Source organism: Myodes glareolus, chromosome 11 (genome assembly GCF_982192425.1).
Source record: "Myodes glareolus chromosome 11, mMyoGla1.1, whole genome shotgun sequence".
Lineage (NCBI taxonomy): Eukaryota > Metazoa > Chordata > Mammalia > Rodentia > Cricetidae > Myodes > Myodes glareolus.
In genome coordinates this window covers 44,738,318-44,756,065 of record NC_142036.1, presented here as the reverse complement: position 1 = coordinate 44,756,065, position 17,748 = coordinate 44,738,318, and the positions used below count along the sequence as shown (strand labels likewise).

At 38.5% G+C, this 17,748-nt stretch overlaps 1 protein-coding gene across 1 annotated transcript; it reads right to left on the bottom strand.

The window, feature by feature from the left end:
* Nucleotides 1–678: 678 nt before the first annotated feature.
* On the bottom strand, nucleotides 679–10,933 carry LOC125388050 (disintegrin and metalloproteinase domain-containing protein 21). The gene is made up of 2 exons (XM_048415942.3): nucleotides 10,790–10,933; nucleotides 679–3,210 (listed from the first exon to the last, which is right to left on the bottom strand). Exon 2 carries the CDS (start codon nucleotides 3,195–3,197, stop codon nucleotides 942–944), a length of 2,256 nt encoding a protein of 751 aa, XP_048271899.2. The 5' UTR covers nucleotides 3,198–3,210; nucleotides 10,790–10,933; the 3' UTR covers nucleotides 679–941.
* Between the last annotated feature and the right edge of the window lie 6,815 nt (nucleotides 10,934–17,748).

Sequence of the window (17,748 nt, the reverse complement as noted above, 5' to 3'; positions counted from 1 at the left end):
AAACAGCGCAGCTTTTTTCCTGCTACGGCTGAAAACCGAAAAGCATGCATTCAACCCTTCATCAACACCGTTTAAGTGCTTCACGGCAGGACCTCCCAAAAGAGCTGCAAGGTTTTGCAGCTAAAGCTGAGTCAGGAAGCCTCTCTTAGATGAGAGCGCTTGCTTGCCTCTAGCAAGCAGAGCAAACCCGAGAAATTACTGCTACCAAGAAACCATGATTTACTCTATTCTTTCCCAAGCTTTCTGTGGATTCAGTTATCCATGTCTGGGCGCCATATGTAACATGAGGGCCAGCTTGTTGGGGTTTCTGTCCCGCCCAGTACCCCAACAAGCCAGCAAGTCCCAAGGAAAATCACACGGAGTCTACATCAGGTTATAAACTGATTGGCCCATTAGGTCAGGCTTCTTGTTAACTCTTATAACATATATTACCCCATTATCCTTATCTATGTTAGCCACATGGGCTCAGTACCTTTCTCAGTGTGACAGCTTACATGTTGCCTCTTCGATGGTCTGTGCAGGAGTCATGAGAGAGTTTCTACTTCCAGAATACTCCCAGTCTCTTTGCTCCACCCCTACTTCCTATCTGGCTTTCCCGCCTATACTGCCTGCCTGGCCAATCAGCATTTTATTAAAATATGATTGACAGAATACAGACAACTCTCCCACACCAAGATATTATCATTTCTCAATAAGTTTTATTTGCTGCTTAATATAATAAACAACAGCCAAGAACGCATTAAGAATTACCTGTATCTGTTGACAATATTTCTGATACTGATGAAGGGGAAGGTACACTCATCTTTCTATAAACTCTCAAATATGCTTAGATTCACATATATAATAATGTTTTTGTTGCCAAACTCAATATATAAGATGTTAAGTTAGATAATCTCTTAACCAGGTGAACAAGCCTTAGTCTCTTTGGGACCAGAAGGTATTCAATGATATAGAATATAAAGTTCAGCTATTAACAGACAAGTTGTAATAAACAAAACAGTCAAAATTATTGACAATTCCATAATATTGACTCTTCTTTTTGGAGATGCTGGACCACTGTCAATACTTCCTCCATAGCCCCTGTGCAGGCAGAAAGGCATAGACCACCCATAGTCACAATGGCAGTGATGTTTGTTATTACATATCCCCTTCTTATTACAAGTCTCAGGAAGACAGGAATTTGAAAGGACAGACAGGCTGATACACTTCTTGTGTATGCAGATCTTTTCTGTCCCGCAGGTGGTGCCATCTTTCACTTCACCAACATCAGGTACACCCATCCCCAAATGATGGTCAGTACTCCAGCAGCTGTCACCATTGGCATAAATTTTCTGCAAAACAGAATGAGTCTGGAAATGGAGAATGTCTTCCACGTTTACACACTGGACTTTCCCACAAAATATATCTGACATTCTACATTTTAGGTATTCTGTGCCATTTGTGCCACAGTGGCCAAATCTGTTTCCCTGTGAGTTCAATTCTTTGTAACAGTTATGAGATGCACTTCTTGCACCTTTGCCAAAAATCTCCCTGCATTGTTGGTCACGGTTATTACACTGCTTTTGATAGCAGTAGGCACTGACACCACAGGAGACCCCGTTCTGTACATAGCTATCTTCTGGGCACTGGTGGAATGTTCCATTGCACCATTCTGGAAGGTCACATTCATTGACTTTTGGTCTACAGAGTTCCCCTGATAGCATGAGTTTGCAGTCTTTGCAACAAAGTCCAAAAGCACATGCAGCCCCAGGCCTCAATTTACAGTTCAACAAACAACAGGGTTCTTGCTCACACTCATGTATAGATCCACAGTCACATTCCTCTTCTTTTTCAACCATACCATTCCCGCAGCGCTTCACCAGAAAGACTGTCCCTGGTCTTGGATGATTGTGCAAGCAAGTTCCTTGGTTTAAAGTAGTCTTCATAAAATCGCTATAGCTGCAGTTGGTGAATCTCTCTGCTGGTACTCTGAAAGTACTCATGACACAACCTCTTTCCCCACAAGAACAGGGTTCTTCATCATGCTGCATACCGAAAGTATGGCCTAACTCATGGGCCACAGTGTTGGCAAAAAGAGACCAGGAGTCTCCTTGGAAATTTTCCACCCCACAGTCAAGAGGAGGATGACATATTCCTGCGACATAGGCTATACCAAGCACACTTATAAGTGAGCTTCTAATGAAAATATGAGCTGCATCATGAGGTACCTGAGAAAGGCTGACTTGTTTCCACTGAGAAAAATCTTCTAAGACCTGATGTATGTTCTCCATTGGAAAAACGTTTTCTCGATTCCAAATCTCAATGCCCATCAAAGTCACATAGGTATCTAGCTGCCTGTACATGGAATCCACCATGTTAACAATGAGAACCACATCCTCTTGTACCTTTGACAAGTTGCGTTGAGAGTAAGTGAAGAAACCATAGTCTACCACAACAGCCAGCTCCAGAAACCATGTGTGGTTCCACAGTTTTCCAGAATTTTGCTTCACAGATGGCTTCTCGGGATCGTCAAGTCCAAAGTGTTGGTATGGCATTCTCTTCTCTGTTAAACCACACATCATAGGTGGACATTGTGTCTTGTCATTGTTTAATGTATAAACTAGGTGTTCAAATGTGCTGGAGTGCCTAATGGGTTTGATTTCATAGGAGAAGCCATTCATTTGTAACACTCCCTGAAACCCCCCGTTGCAGGCACTGAAAGCAACTAAAGACTCGGGGACCCCCTCTACAAAACCATTATAGTAACAGTCACTAGGGACAAAGGGATAGTCCTGAAGAAGGGCATGTTCCTCTCTATAGGTGAGCACTGAGAAGTGAGTAGAAACCAACAGCTTCTTGACTCTCATGTGGACAATATGTCTTTGGCCCCCAAACATCAGGCTGTAGGAGAGCCATCCTGAACTTTTTGTACCCCTGGCCCTGCTGGTCACCTTTAGGGGGATGACCACTTCTGGAGAACTGAGGTATTGAGTGGACCCGGTCTGTGATAGCTCAATAGAGGACAGAAACACCTTAAGACAAAGCAGCAAAGGAGTGACTCTCATGAGGACTTCAGCATCTGCATCTAACACATGAAGCCATCTGTGCAGAGCAGAAAAAGACTGACTACGAGACACTCCTGCTCCGACTCTTCCCTTGGAGCTGATCAAGGAGTAGTGCTGACATTTAGAGATGGTGTCCTGGCAGAGATGGACCATCAGAACTTCAGTGCTGAAAGAGAAAAGAATTCTTGGATAAGGTGAGACATTCAAGTGAGAAAATACTGAGTGATGAGTCAAGACAGTGTTTATGGGTCTGGTTTCAATAAATAGAGGGAAGAATTCAGGGGTGAGGGTAGAGAAAATAATATTGGCCATATGCTAATAACTGTCAGAGTATGAAAATAAGTGCTTACACAATTAGCTTAATCCCTCTAGGTAATACGAAAACATCCATAATAAAAAGTGACAGCAAAAGAGTAGAGTGAGTCTATATCTTGATTTGTTTAACATAGCATTAGTTTACATTTGGGTGTTTTTGCATAGTCATTGATAGTGTCCCACTTGATGGCTAAAAGTGGAGGTGTGGAAAATAACCACAACAATCTATATAAATTTGTGTTAGTCTTAGCCTTTACATGAATTTTTCTCTATTTGCTGTCTCCTCATTGAATTCTCCTCTATACGTAGTACATTGCAAGGTCCTTACCTACAGGGTTCATAACTTTTTGTTTTTGTTTGTAGAGACAAGATTTTTCTGTGTATCTCTGGCTGTCCTGGAATTCACTCTGTAGACTAGGCTGGCTTTGAACTCACAAATATCCGCCTGCCTCTGCCTCCTGAGTGCTGGGATTAAAGGCATGCACCACCATGGCCTGGCAGGTTCATAACTTTCATTCATTTTAACATCTTCTATAATTCCTAAATATATTTCTATGGACCATGAAAAGTAGAGTGATGTGATAGAACACCTTAGATTATAAATGAATGTTACTTAGCATGAATTAATCTTTAACTATAATTTTAGAAGGGGAAAATTCCATGAAACTCCTATAACAATATGGGAAGAATATGCTATCAGTTACCCGGAGAACGTAGCAATATCAAAAGGAAAGTGAGAACACATGCAATTGAAAGTCCCAAGCACTGCTGTATGGTGTTTCAGGGTTGCTATAGAAGAATCCCTGTTTTTTAAAGACATATACGTTGGACAATAGAGAATTTCTGCACCTGACATACACTCTCACTGGAAACACATCCATTTCTCTATTCATTAAAGAAAGGATTTATGTGTTTAGAGAAAACAGAGTACAGGATGTTGTGCCAGACATAGGGGAAATTAAAATATAGATAATTAATATAGTAGAAATATGAATAAACTTTATGGGGTCTCTGTGTGCAAGGTTTTACATTGAATAAATTAAAGTTCTCTTGTTATTCTGAGAAAAAGTTGCAAGATTGCCTCATAGTTTCAGCTAGCTTAAACAAATGAGACTAAGAATCACCACACCTATGTGAAAGCTAGAAAAGGAGATGGCCATGTATAACACCCACTGAAACAAACCAGAATGATCTGAAATTAACAAGGTTCATACTCCAGGGGTCCTCATTGCAGACCACCAGAAACAACCTAAAGAAGGTCTACAATACACTTAATACAAATATACCTCATAAACAAAGGCAGGATTTCTGAAATTGAGTAATATATGTATTTATCTCATTACTAATAATATGTTCTAGAGAGGCAAGTTTTTTCTAAACTGTCAGAAATACAGAATAAATATTTATTATAGTAGAATAAGAAATGCTTTTTAGCTCCCCCAGTAGAAAATACAATAAAGTAGTTCTCATAAAGGAAGAGATTGGAAAATCAATAACTAAACCTATTAATAAATGTCACAACACTTGTAGTTGGAACCTAAGGAGGGAGGTTCATGAGTTGAAGGTCAGCTCTTGTGACACAGTGAGGCCACACCTAAAACAGGTAAATAAACATGAGACAATACATATAGTAAAGATGTGCCCAGATCAATATAAACATTGAGGAGGATCAAATTCCACAATACTTGTGATGCTGTTGACTTTTTTAATTTTTAAACCATACCAAGTAAATGCTCTCCTTCACACTTATTTTCCTACTTGTAATTCTGTGTCTGCTTTCTTAAACAAGGCTCTTCATCTTATACGTGACTCAGGATCTAAACTTTAATTTCACTTCTGGTTTTTTATAAAATTACCAACAGTAGTTGGTATAAGGACATTGTGTGTGTGTGTGTGTGTGTGTGTGTGTGTGTGTGTGTGTGTTCACGTGTACAAAGCTGATGCACATCATGTCTATGTTAGGTGTCACTCTCCGCCCTACTTTCTGTGACAGGATCTTAACTCTGAAAACTCGAATCTCACTGATTCTTCTAGATTTGCTAATCAGCAAGCCCTTGCCTTCCTCCCTAACACTGAAGTTACAAGTACATCCTGCTCATGCCTGGGTTCTTTCTTCATGGTGGAGAGGGTTCAAGCTTAAGGATGTATGCTTGAGTGGCAAGCACTTTAATAATCAAGCCATCTCCCCAGCTTCAGGACTTTGTTTCTCGTAGCAGTTTGGCTTTGGGTTTTTGATGCACACACTTATTATAATAGCCAAATGTAGCTTCAAAATTTCTATGTAGTCCAGCCTAAATTCAACTAGTAGCCACTACCAGTCTCTGAAGTGATGAGCACCAGTCTGCCCAGGTTCTCAAGGCATCTTTAATCATGCTGATATGATAAACCTTGCCTAAGGAGATCTGGAAAATAAGATTGCCTAACCAAATGCCAATCACCTTCCAAATTCCAAATCTCTCCTCACTTACGTAAACATCCTGATTGATTCAACTTTTTCTGTACCTCCGTACATTCTTTTGTATTTTCTAGAGTCTTCCTTTGATGACAGAGGAAAAGGGTAAGGAGAAAAGGAGGGAAGAGCTGTATGAGGTTGGGGGGAAGAAGGAGAGATTCAGAGAAACGCTTTATTCCCATCCTCTTTAAGAAAAGCGCTCCCACCTCTGCATACCTAATTAAACCTGAGTTTTAAGGGAAGTTACTGCTCCATGAAGGTTCACTACAACTCGGTCCTCAGAAGCTTCATATACCATATGGTTCAGAGTCAAGGCTCCTGTTCTCTTGTCTGTAAACAGAGACTGCGCTTTTGTTTCCTGGACACCCAGACCCAAGTAATTACACAAAAACCATATTAATTACAACACTGTTTGACGGGTGGATCTTGTGTATTCCTAGATAGCTGTTACATCTTAAATTAACCCATCTCTATTATTTTATATTTTACCATGAGGCTCGTGGTTTGTTACCTCACATCTCACTTATTGGGTAGCCTCATGACATCTGCCCGACTCTGCCTTATTTCTTCCTGGATTCAGTTCAGTTTTCTTGCCTAGCTCTATACTGCCCTGTCATAGGCCAAATCGGCTTCTTTATTAACCAATGGTAATAAAACATATTCACAGCATACTGAGGGGAATCCCACATTGCCTGTCCACAAAGTCAATACCAGCCCATTCATTCTACAGCTGACTGCAACAGTCTTTCCTTTTCTCATCAACTACTTCATCACTCTTGCACAAATTTCTAAGATGTCAGCTCCAGACCGATAAAATCATTCTTCGCCAAAAATTTGTACCTTGACTAATCTCAGCAAGTGAACAACACATACCCCCAAATAAGTTTTTAATTACTCAGTCACAGCTATAATCTTTCCCACCCCACCATATTTCTTTCTAACACACATACACACGCACTTCTTACATCCTAAGGAACTTGCAATTCTAATCCCTCTATCACTGCCTTACTTTTGATATATATATATATATATATATATATATATATATATATATATATATATCGCTTAAGCTAAGGGAGAACTTGAGTACTTGTCACCTTTCACTGGGTCTCGTTTCTCTCAGTCACTTTGCCTTTGTCCCTGATGCATTTGAGCCAGGCTTACCGGTTCCAGTTCTTCAACCCCTACATATCAAAATCTTTAATACTCTAATGTCCTACAACTGCAATTTCTATGTTGAGCATGCCTAGAGGTCTATGTCTAAAGCCCTGATCATATGGAGGTGACGTTGGGAGATGGTGTGGCCCTTCTGAAGGTGGGGCCGAGTTAGAAGAATGGTCTCTGGCTCACCGAGATGTGCCTTCAAGGGAGCTCTGGAAGCCTGACTTGTCTGATTCCTATCTTTTGCACTCCCCAACTTGGAATTTCATGTCTCACCATTCCCATCTGGTCTGACCATCAGAGACTGGTCATAGACTGATCATGGGTTGGAACCTACAAAATACTGACCTAGAAGAAATCTATTCTCTTATAAGTTTTATTATTTGAGTATTATGTTACAGTGACAGAAATGTAACTAAAATACCCATTTACAATACACATTGTAGGGGAAAAGAACAGGGATCCTGTCAAATTCTTTATTCCTTCATTGAAGTTATTACAAAAGCTATTTCTGAACAAAACAATTATCAAAAATTTTAAAAGGGAGTGTACAATCTGAACTGAAATGATGTATTCTGCCTTCCCAGTCCAAGGAATAGAGACATTAAATCAGTGTACATCCAAATCCTTTGATGCCTTGTTTATTTTCATAGATACTATATTCAAATCCCCATAATGTTCTGAATCTTCCTGTTCATGTGGTTCATGTAGAGAAAAATCTATTCTCATCTCATGGATATCACAGTAAAGTTAAATCACTAACCAAGTACACTTTAAATATAAAGGTTTTTTTTAATCTGTCCTAGGTTTGATACATAAATACAGATTTGTTTCAGTCTGAAAATATCCTTGCCATTGACATTCCTAAAATATTCTGGATCCATTTGACCAGAATCTTTGAAAAGTATTATTTAACAAGATGCCAACCACACACAAGACAACTGAAATTTTTTTACAGGGTTTCTCTGTTTAGCCCTAGCTGTTCTGAAAATTGCTTTATAGACCAGGGTAGACTCGAACTTAGAGGTCCTTCTGCCTCTGGCTCCTGAGTGGTACTGTAATCAAAGGTATGCATCACCATGCCCAGTCTGACAAAAAATTATAGATAAAACCAGAAGATCAGAGATCTCTGGATTAAATTGTTGCTTCTAGATTCATTTTCTCTTATCTCTCTTGCTAAGAGGGCCCCTATTTTGGAGTGGGAACTGTTATAAATGGGAGAATGTTGAGTCAGAAGAGCCAATAAAAGAAAAGAGCTATGGAGAAGGATGATGAGCAGTGTTGCCAGTAACGGTGTCAGAGGAGCAGGTGGCAATTGAGGTTGGTGTCAGCCCAGCAGGAGGAATAACCTTGATGGGTAAGTCTCAGATAGACAAGGGACCTAGACCACAGACTCCAGAATGTCTTTCGCTTTTGCTGTGCCTTTACATGTTTGTCACTGCCATCTTTCCCTAGTATCTGACATGGTATGAATGGGTATGGGGAGAAACCCACTACTTTTCATGTAGTGTGTTTATCTCACGGAAATACCCTGTTCTTTGGGGCATTTTTACCTATGATTATTATGAAGATGATTTCTTTTTAAGTTGTATTGTCTAACTGATAAAAAATGCTAGTTTAGATAGAGTTTTGATGATAAAATTTATAAACAAGAGGGTGTCACACAGCTAGAACACATGAGTTTTTACTGAGTAGTCATATAGACTGTGGCTTAGGTTAGTGATTAGGAAAAACAATTGAGTCCCAGTAGCCCAGAGAGCTTAAATTCTTTTAACCTTAATGTTGAAAGATGGAGTCACATGTTTTGATGTGCATCATTAGCTGAAACAAAGCTTTATAATAACTTCAGGTTAGGTCAGATGTTCTGATAACAGCTTTGAGGTGAAAAACCCAAGAAGACAATTTTAAGTTTTAGAAAGGCACATAGTTGAGTGAGGAACTCTTTAAGGTCAAGGAACAAGCAATCCGATTATTAATAGCTGATGTACTTTCCTTGCCAGGGTTTGTTATTGATCAAAGGTGATGATTAATTCCTTATACCCATTTCTGCCCTCAATCTCCTGATATTAAAAGACTATTACATCCTAAAGGTTTAAAGTTCAAATTCTTTTTCCTGTATAAAAGTTTAGGTTCGTAATTCCTTTAAGATTTTTTTATAAGATTGGCTTTCAAGATAATTGGTAAAGTAATTGGTCTTTTCTTTGTAACTGCAAAAAGCAGCCTGCTAATAAAAGACCTGACTGAGAAGAATACCTTGTTTTCCTACACAGTTAATCTGTAACAAATTGCTTAGGTATGAATGTACTTGGGCTCTTGGGATAATTTGTTTTTCACCTGTAATACCTAATACGTTTAATCATGTAAGGGATATGGAAAACATGCCTTTTTGTACTTGTATTCATTGTGATAATTGACTTGAAAAACAAAAGGTAGCTACATTGTAATTTTTGTATTGCCCGAGGTATATAAGCTATAAGGGAAAGAATAAAGAAAGAGTTAAAGTGAATAAGAAGGGAGACATCAAGAATAAGAGAGTTAAAATTAGAAGGAAAACAAGAAAAAGTAGTCTAGTATTTACCAACTCTGTGGACTTCCCTTTGCTGCTGGAGGCTGGTCCCCCAGGCCAAGATACAATGTAAACCTTCATCCCACCAATCCTTTTCCTGGAGCTTAGCTTTCGAGCAGGCAGCAAGAGGAAAAGAAATACAACCATTACAGAAGACTCTTTGCTGCCCTTGCTAGAACTACAGAGACAAAACCAATATCACTCTACTATTGACGATGCAAAGTGCAGTCACAGTTGCCTATATTCTTCAACATTGTCAGACTATCAAGCTTATTCCTTCACATATTATGTAACTTTCCCACTATTTCAAATTCCTCAAGACATACATGCTTTTCTCCTTTCTCTAACACCTCAGCATGCCATGCCCTGTCTATCATTTAGATAGGTACTTGTGTGAAAGCCTGTTGACTTGGGCCAATTCATTTAGAGGGTTCTGGCGTTAATTTAGTTGATCATGATGTGTAGTTTTTTAAAAAGAAAATAATACAACTACCAGAGGGCATTCTGTAAAGTCCCCACTCATACTGATACTCAGATTGTGTCAAACAGGAGTTGGCAGGTTGAATGTGTGACTCTCAATAGTAAAAATTCAAAGATAGAAATGGTTTTTAGGACTTTCACTTTTTAAGCCTATCTGAATCCATGCAATACTCACCTTTATTCTATCTGACTTTTTCATTGCAGTGTCAGTGGAGAAGTGATTCTCCCATAGATTAATTTTTACCTTTATTATTATGGCAGTCAGTGTGTCATGGCATGCATATGAAGGTCAGAAGACACTTCACAGAGTCTGTTATCTCCTTCTACTTTTCAATGAGAAGTGAGGATCTATCGAGGTTATCAGGCTCGAGTAGAAGTATCTTTGCTTGCTGAACCACTTCACTAGACCTCTCTAGAGGTCTGTCTAGAATCCCCTTGATTCAGGTATTAGCCCTGTACGTTTTGGTCCATATTGTATCTCTGACCTACTTAGGGGTTGAGTCTACCAATTTTCATTATTTCTTCTGTATCTTCATCTTCTATTTTACCTGATCTTTACTGACAATTAAGGTAATCAACCATTTCACCCAGATTTGCTCAGATCTAACCTGCTTTTAAAACTTAAAAGTCATGCTCCATTATAGCTATCCTCAGTTCCTCTACCCTCTACCACCTATCTGTGTTTATGTCACTCACATACTTAAAAGGAAAGAAAAGCAAAAATGAAGAAATGTCACATTATCCAATAGACCATTCTAGGTACCAACTTACACACAGAGTCAAACTGCATGAATGACATAGCAGCAGAAAACAATTATTGCCATGGCCCTTTCTGTCAGGTGGTTTGTGTGACCCCTATCAGTCAACAGAAGATTGTAGCTGTAGCCTCATAGAACAAAGAAATGCAGCCCCTCCCTCACCCCCTTTGTCTATCTCATGACTAAATTCTAGATTTAGCTGCTTAGCAACAAGCACTTCTATATAAACAGTAACTATAGAGATCTATCTCAATGACAAAGTATTTACCTAGCAAACTTAAGGCTCTGTGTTTGGTTTATAGTAACAACAACAAAAATAAAATTATTTTTAAAGACAAAGTTATAAAGAACACCTAACTCTAGAATATCTTGTTCTGACCCCACTGTCCCTATACAGCTTTGTTTCAGAACTCAGTGTGACTGGGGTTGGACTGCCCTCCTACTGCCCCACTTTTATCCCCTTCAGGGATCATTGATCTCTGCTTTATAATTTTGCTTATGCCATTGCATTGACATGAATTATCAAATCACTTTTCACAAGTGAAGTGGATTACGTCAACTTTCTGAACCAAGATCCAGAAGAAATTTTATTTCCATTATCAAATATTTTTCTTAATAGTCTAGGTATTAGCTCTCCAATACTCTTTACAACATTATATTCTATACAATTTGTGTTATAAATGTATAAAATGCTGCCATCTGTTTTACATAAAAGCTTTTTGGATTATTTTTGAGAGAGTTTGTAGCCCTGGCTAGCCTCAAAACTTACTGTGTAGCATGGTCTGACATCAAACTTGCAGTGACTCTCCTGCCTCTGCCTCAGGGATGTTGAGATTATAGGTCTGTAGCACACACAACACACACACATTATTACAGAACCTTTAACTACATCTACTATTAAAATGACTTTGAGAAAAAGTTTCAAAATAAATGTCAAGAAATTTTTGTAGAGTGTTTGATATGGTGTGTATTCTATAAGATTGGTTTAAATATTTGTTAACTCTAGTTCTGGAATGCTTTCATACTTAAAGTATTCTTATTCATTGAAACTTTCCCCCACTAATTTAATGAGATAATTTTAAATTAGAAGCATTATCAATCAATTCTCTACTACTCCACAGAAACTTCTATGAAACTATATTAGCCATCTTAACAGAACTAGAGACTCCTTAATCTTTGGAGGGGTAACTATAAACAGTACTTTCAGCTTCTTTCTGTGAATAAAATCTTTACCTTTGCCAGAAGTGATTAACAATTAAGGAAACTATGTTAGTTTTTTGCTTGTTTCTCTGTTTGTCTGTGATTAAACATCTGAAAAAAGAGGCTAAAGATGGATGCTATAAAATAATCCCACACTAGCTCATAATTGAGTATATCAACTGGTTATTTATTTAGGGGTAGACTCACAGATCACAATCCTCTGCATGAATGATGAACAGGAACCAAATCCAGCAGCAGCTCATAGACTAGAAATGTCTCCTAACAATCTTTGAAAATCTTTAAGAGTCTGCAATTCGTCTCTTCTAATTTGTGCCTTTTGTGTTCTAGTTTTCTGTAAACATACTTTTTAACCTAAGTAATTGACAGAATCTCCTCTTTGTATTTTTTCAGGAGAAATCTGTACTCTCCATTTAGGAAAAAATTTCTTTACTTCTTCAAACATTCTTCCTAAAAGTATCTACGTTTGAATCAGATAGCAAAAAAAAATCAAATGATATTATATGTCATCCATGTAATGATAAATTATAGATTTAGGAAGTTGTTTACATTAATATTATTTCCAATGGCTGACTTACAAAGTATTGGCACAGAGTAGGGCTATTGAGCACTCCCTGTGGGAGGATGGTCCATCGATATCTCCTATTATAAGTAGGCACAGTGAAGGCAATTTTTTTCTCTGTCCTTTTTTTGTAAAGGTATAGTGAGGAAAAAATCTTTTAAATCAATAACTATAAGAGACCATCTTTTAGGTAATAGGGAAGGCAAAGGAATTCCAGATTTTAGAGGGCCTATAGGTTGAATTGCCTTGTTGGCAGCTCTTAGACCTGTCACCATTCTATATTTTCCAGATTTCTTTTTAACAATAAATACAGGAGAATTCCAAGGACTGGTTAATTCTTCAATATGGCAAGCATTTAGTTGCTCCTGTACCAGCTTTTTCTAAAGCTTGAAGTTTCTCTTCTACTAAAAGTCATTGTTTAACCCATATTAGTTTCTCAGTTAACCATTTTAAAAGTAGGGCCATTGGTACATCTAAAGGTTTGCTAGTTACTCTGTGTTCTTGTATAGCCTGAATGATGACCTTTGTGTATAGTATCTTATAATATCCTTCCCCAAAACATAAGTTTTTGGAACTGCATAAATGTTAATCTGAGTATTCTATTGTTGTAGCAGGTCATAACCCCATAAATTTACTGCAATATTAGCTACATATGGCCTCAGAATTTCTCTCTGTTCTTCTGGCCCTATGCTTTCAACAAATCTCGAGCTTTGCTTCACTTGAGGTATGGTTCCAATTCCTAGGAATTAAACATCCGCCTCCTGAAAAGGCCAGTTCAGATGTGAAGATTCTGGAGTAATGATAATCACGTCTCCACCCTTGTCTAGTAATCCCTCAATTACATTGTCATTTATACACGCTCTTAACTTTGGTCTTTGATCATTTATAGAAGTCTGCCACAATATATGCTTCCTATTTTCTATTGGAATTCTTGATTCATCTGCCATATTTATCCCATCATTCAGAACAGTATGGTCCACAGTAAGCAACAGATTTTTTTTAGTTTTTCTGGTGAGACCTGTCCTCCACAGTGACTGGAAATGACTGGATGACATTTGACTTGAGAACCTGTGAGAGACCTTGAGGAGTTTCCTGATGGTATTGGGTTGCCTTGCCTGTCTTTTGTTGATCTACATTCATTGATCTAATGTCGACCTCTGCCACATTTTCTACATAATTCAGAAGGTTGAGACATTCTATTTTTGCCATTCCCAGAGGAGCATTTGCTGTGGGACCTCCTTCATCCAATAGTCTTTAAGATACCAGCCCACTTGGGCGTGGTCTCTTATACTATAAATGTAGCTATAAAGAGTGCACTTGTTCTCTCACTTCTGGCTGCTGGATTCAGTTGCTGTTCCCCATTCATGCAGAGGACTGTGATCTAGAACTGTGATCTGTGAGTCTACCTCTAAAAAATAACCCTTTATCATACATAATTCTGAACTAGTGTGGGATTATTTTGTAACTTCCATCATCAGACATTATTTCTAGAAATTCCTTGTCTACAATTCCTTCTCAGATGTCCTATTCTACCACAACTAAAACATTTGGCATTTTGATGACTCCTCAATGCTTTGGAAATTGCTTCTCCTATTCAAGCCTCAGTATTATAATCAAATGTCTCAATGTTCATTATATGCAGGATCTAGTCATCCATTGGTGCTGATCTAACCTTTAAAGGTCCAAGTATCTTTTTGCATTCTAAGTTGACATTTTCAAATGCCAGAGATTCAATAAGTCCTTGTCTGGCTTCTGGGTCTGTCACTCCTATTTGTACAGTCTTAGTTAATCTTTGTAAAAAGTCACTAAAGGGTTCTTTTTGGCCTTGTTTAACCCTGGTATATGATTCAATTCTCTTTCCTTGTTCCTGAAACTTGTCCCAAGCATATAAAGTTGTTGTGCTGCATAGGGACAGATGTGTTTGCCATATAGAGCCTGGTCCTTTAGATTTGAGTAATAGCCCTCACCAAGAATTTGATCTTGGGAAGCCTCAAATCCTTTTTCTTTTCCCTGTTCTTCCAAAATTTTTGCCTCTTCTTCCCAATAGCATTTCTACGGTAGTTGTGACCTGTCTTCTAGGACTCCTGAAACTAATTGAAGTCAATCATGTGGGATAACCTTATTGCTAGAAGCCCATGTCTTTACCATCTCCCTAACAAATGGTGAATGCAAGCCGTAAGATACTACTACTTGCTTAATTTCTTTTAAATCATTCACACCTATAGGTATCCATCTATATTCTTTGAATCCTTTTGGGCATTTAGAACTTGATGCTTTTTCAGAGGTTATTACAGTGTAGGAAGCTAAAACCCTGGGTAAGTCATCCCTGGCTCTGACATGTATTGGCAATGTTAAATCCTGTCCTTGTACCTTCTCTCCCTGCTCATCAACTCCAATAATTTCCTTAATTGTTTCAAATCTTTTACCACTGCCTTTTATAAAGTCTGAATCGCCTGTCCTGTGTATTGTTATAGTGCCCTCATTGATTAATTTAGCATCTGTTGCTTAATCTTCACATAAAATTCCATGTTATGAAATTTGTTCAGTAAAAATAACATCTCAATCTTTGACATTGTTTGAATGTCCTACATATTGCCTTCCTGGAGAGATACTCTATCTGCTAACCTTTACATGGGCATTTATAGGATGAAAGGTTATGCCCAAGTGGGCTGGTATTTTAAAGGCTGCTGGCTGAAGGCGTTCCCACATCAAGAGGCTTAAAAGAGGAAAGATATGTTTGGCTTACAGTTTTAGAAACATCAGTTCATTGTGGAGGGGGTGTGGCAGGATAGGGTAGTTTATGTCATAGTGGCCAGGAAGCAGAGCCACTGAATGCAGAAAGGGGCCAGGACAAGAAACAGCATCAAAGGCTATACCCCAGTGACCATTAGGTCCAACTAGGTCCTACCTAACAGTGATTCCATTAAATTATCCATTATTAGAGGATTAATATATTCATTAGGTCAGAGTCACAATAATCTAACCATTTCCATAAATGTTTTCAAATGCACACCAAGATGTATGCTTCATTAATCATCTAAGCACTTCTTAAGATTAACCAGGTTGGACACAGTATAAGCACACCTTTAATCCCAGCACTCAGGAGGCAGAGGCAGGTGGATCTCTGTGAATTTGAGGCCAGCCTGGTCTACAGAGTGAGTTCCAGGACAGCCAGAGCTGTTACACAAAGAACTACCTTGTATCAAAAACCCAAAAAGGAAAAAAAAGTTACTCCAGGTTGACAAAACTGTGACATACAAAATAGAAGTAAAAGAATTGCAAACTACACAGACTCAACTCCAAAAGAGTTCAATACTCTTCTATAGTGCCAATCCGGAAAAAAAAAGAGTTCAATACTCTTCTATAGTGCCAATCCGGAAAAAAAAAACAAAAACAAAAACAAAAACTCTACCTAGGGAAAACAATTACAGCAGAAGACTGGGGATTTAGCTTCCCACAGACATAGAGAGTAGCAATGTGCAATCCATAGGTGAAAGGACAGAGAACCCTTCCAGAAGCAGTTTCTCTCCAGCCTAGAAAGGATTCAGATCTATTCCTTTAGAAAGTCACTGTGGTGGACTTTTGATTTAAACTGAATAGAATAGACACACTGATCCAGTAGACCTTCTACAATCAGATAAAAATACTGGAGTTTCTATGTGAAGCAAATTGAGTAGGCTTGATAAGATGGAGAAAAGAAAGCAGACTGGCTAGGTGCACTGGGAGCTGTAGAATAATGTGCAAGTTGTAACCCTGACATGATAGCAAATATCCCCCTATGTGTGGAGTGTGGGGTGGGTTTCAAGTCTCAGCTCCTCACATAGCTTTGCTGGTGAAATTGCATGTGGGGCTGTCATTTTTCCTGTGCTATTTGCCTAGTACATGGTTGTGTTCCAAAAGGATTATGCCACTGTATTTGATCTGTTTTTTAAATTTTTTAGTGGAGATGAGAAAACTTTCCTATTAATTTCAAGTGGCAAATGGTGGTCTACACATGAACTCCTAGCATTTGAGTGCCTAAAGCAGAAGGATCACAAAGCCTAACCTAGACTACAAGTTCAAGGCCAGTTTTCACTATATGTTGAGACCCTGTATAAAAGACATCTAACAGAGCTGGGGGTGGCAGCTCATTTGGCGAAGTACTTGCCACACAAGTATGAGGACCTGGGTTAGATATCCAATGCCCTTGTGAAAGTAAGATTTGGAAACACAGGAAACACAGGCCTGGACTCTCAGCACTAGGGAAGGAAAGGCAAGTACACTCTGAGTCTTACTGGCTAGCCAGTCTGGCTGGATTGGTGAGTTCTAGGTGCACTGGGTGCATTGGGTGCATTGGGAGCACTACAGAAATATTGTTTCACAAAACAAGGTGTAGAGGTTGTAGAGATGGCTCCGCTGTTAAGAGTACTGGCTACTCTTCCAGGAAACACATGTTTGATTCCTAGAACCCCCACAGAAGCTCACAACCATCTATAACTCCAGTTCCAGGGGATCATCTTTTGGCCTCCATGGACATCATACATAATGTGGTATGCAGACACACATACAGGTAAAACACATGTGCACCTGAAATAAAAATAAATCTTTAGAAATCAAAACAGAGAAACTACTTGATACTGACCTCTAGTGTCCATATACCTACATGCACACCAACACATTCATATGCACATATGTGAACCTGTATACACAATAAATAAACAAATTCAACAAACCATAAATAAAAGAGGATTTCCTTTAAAATATAAATGATTTCCACAATTTATTTTTGCTTTTGTTGTTGTTTGTTTTGTTTGAGACAGGATTTCACTATATAGCCCTGGATATTCTGAAACTCATTCTGTAGACCAGGCTGGCCACTTCCACAGAATTTAAAATATAAAGTACTTGTGGAATTTCCATTGTCTCAGTAAAATCAGACAATGCTACAGCTCTGTGTCCTACACAACAGAGTTCTATTTATTCCAGTCAGAATATTAAGAGAAGAAAAAGGTGAGGTACTGTGCTTTAGGGTATAAAAAGAAAATATTATTTGCAATTGTAACTGTACACATGAAAAACCCAACTGAATTCTTAAATGTCTTTCCTGATCCCAAGTTTCCTTGTGCCTGTCACTGTGTGGTCTTCCCTTGAGCTTCACTGGGACCTGTAACTTACTTCTAGACAAAAGCATGACATTGCTTAATCAAGGATAT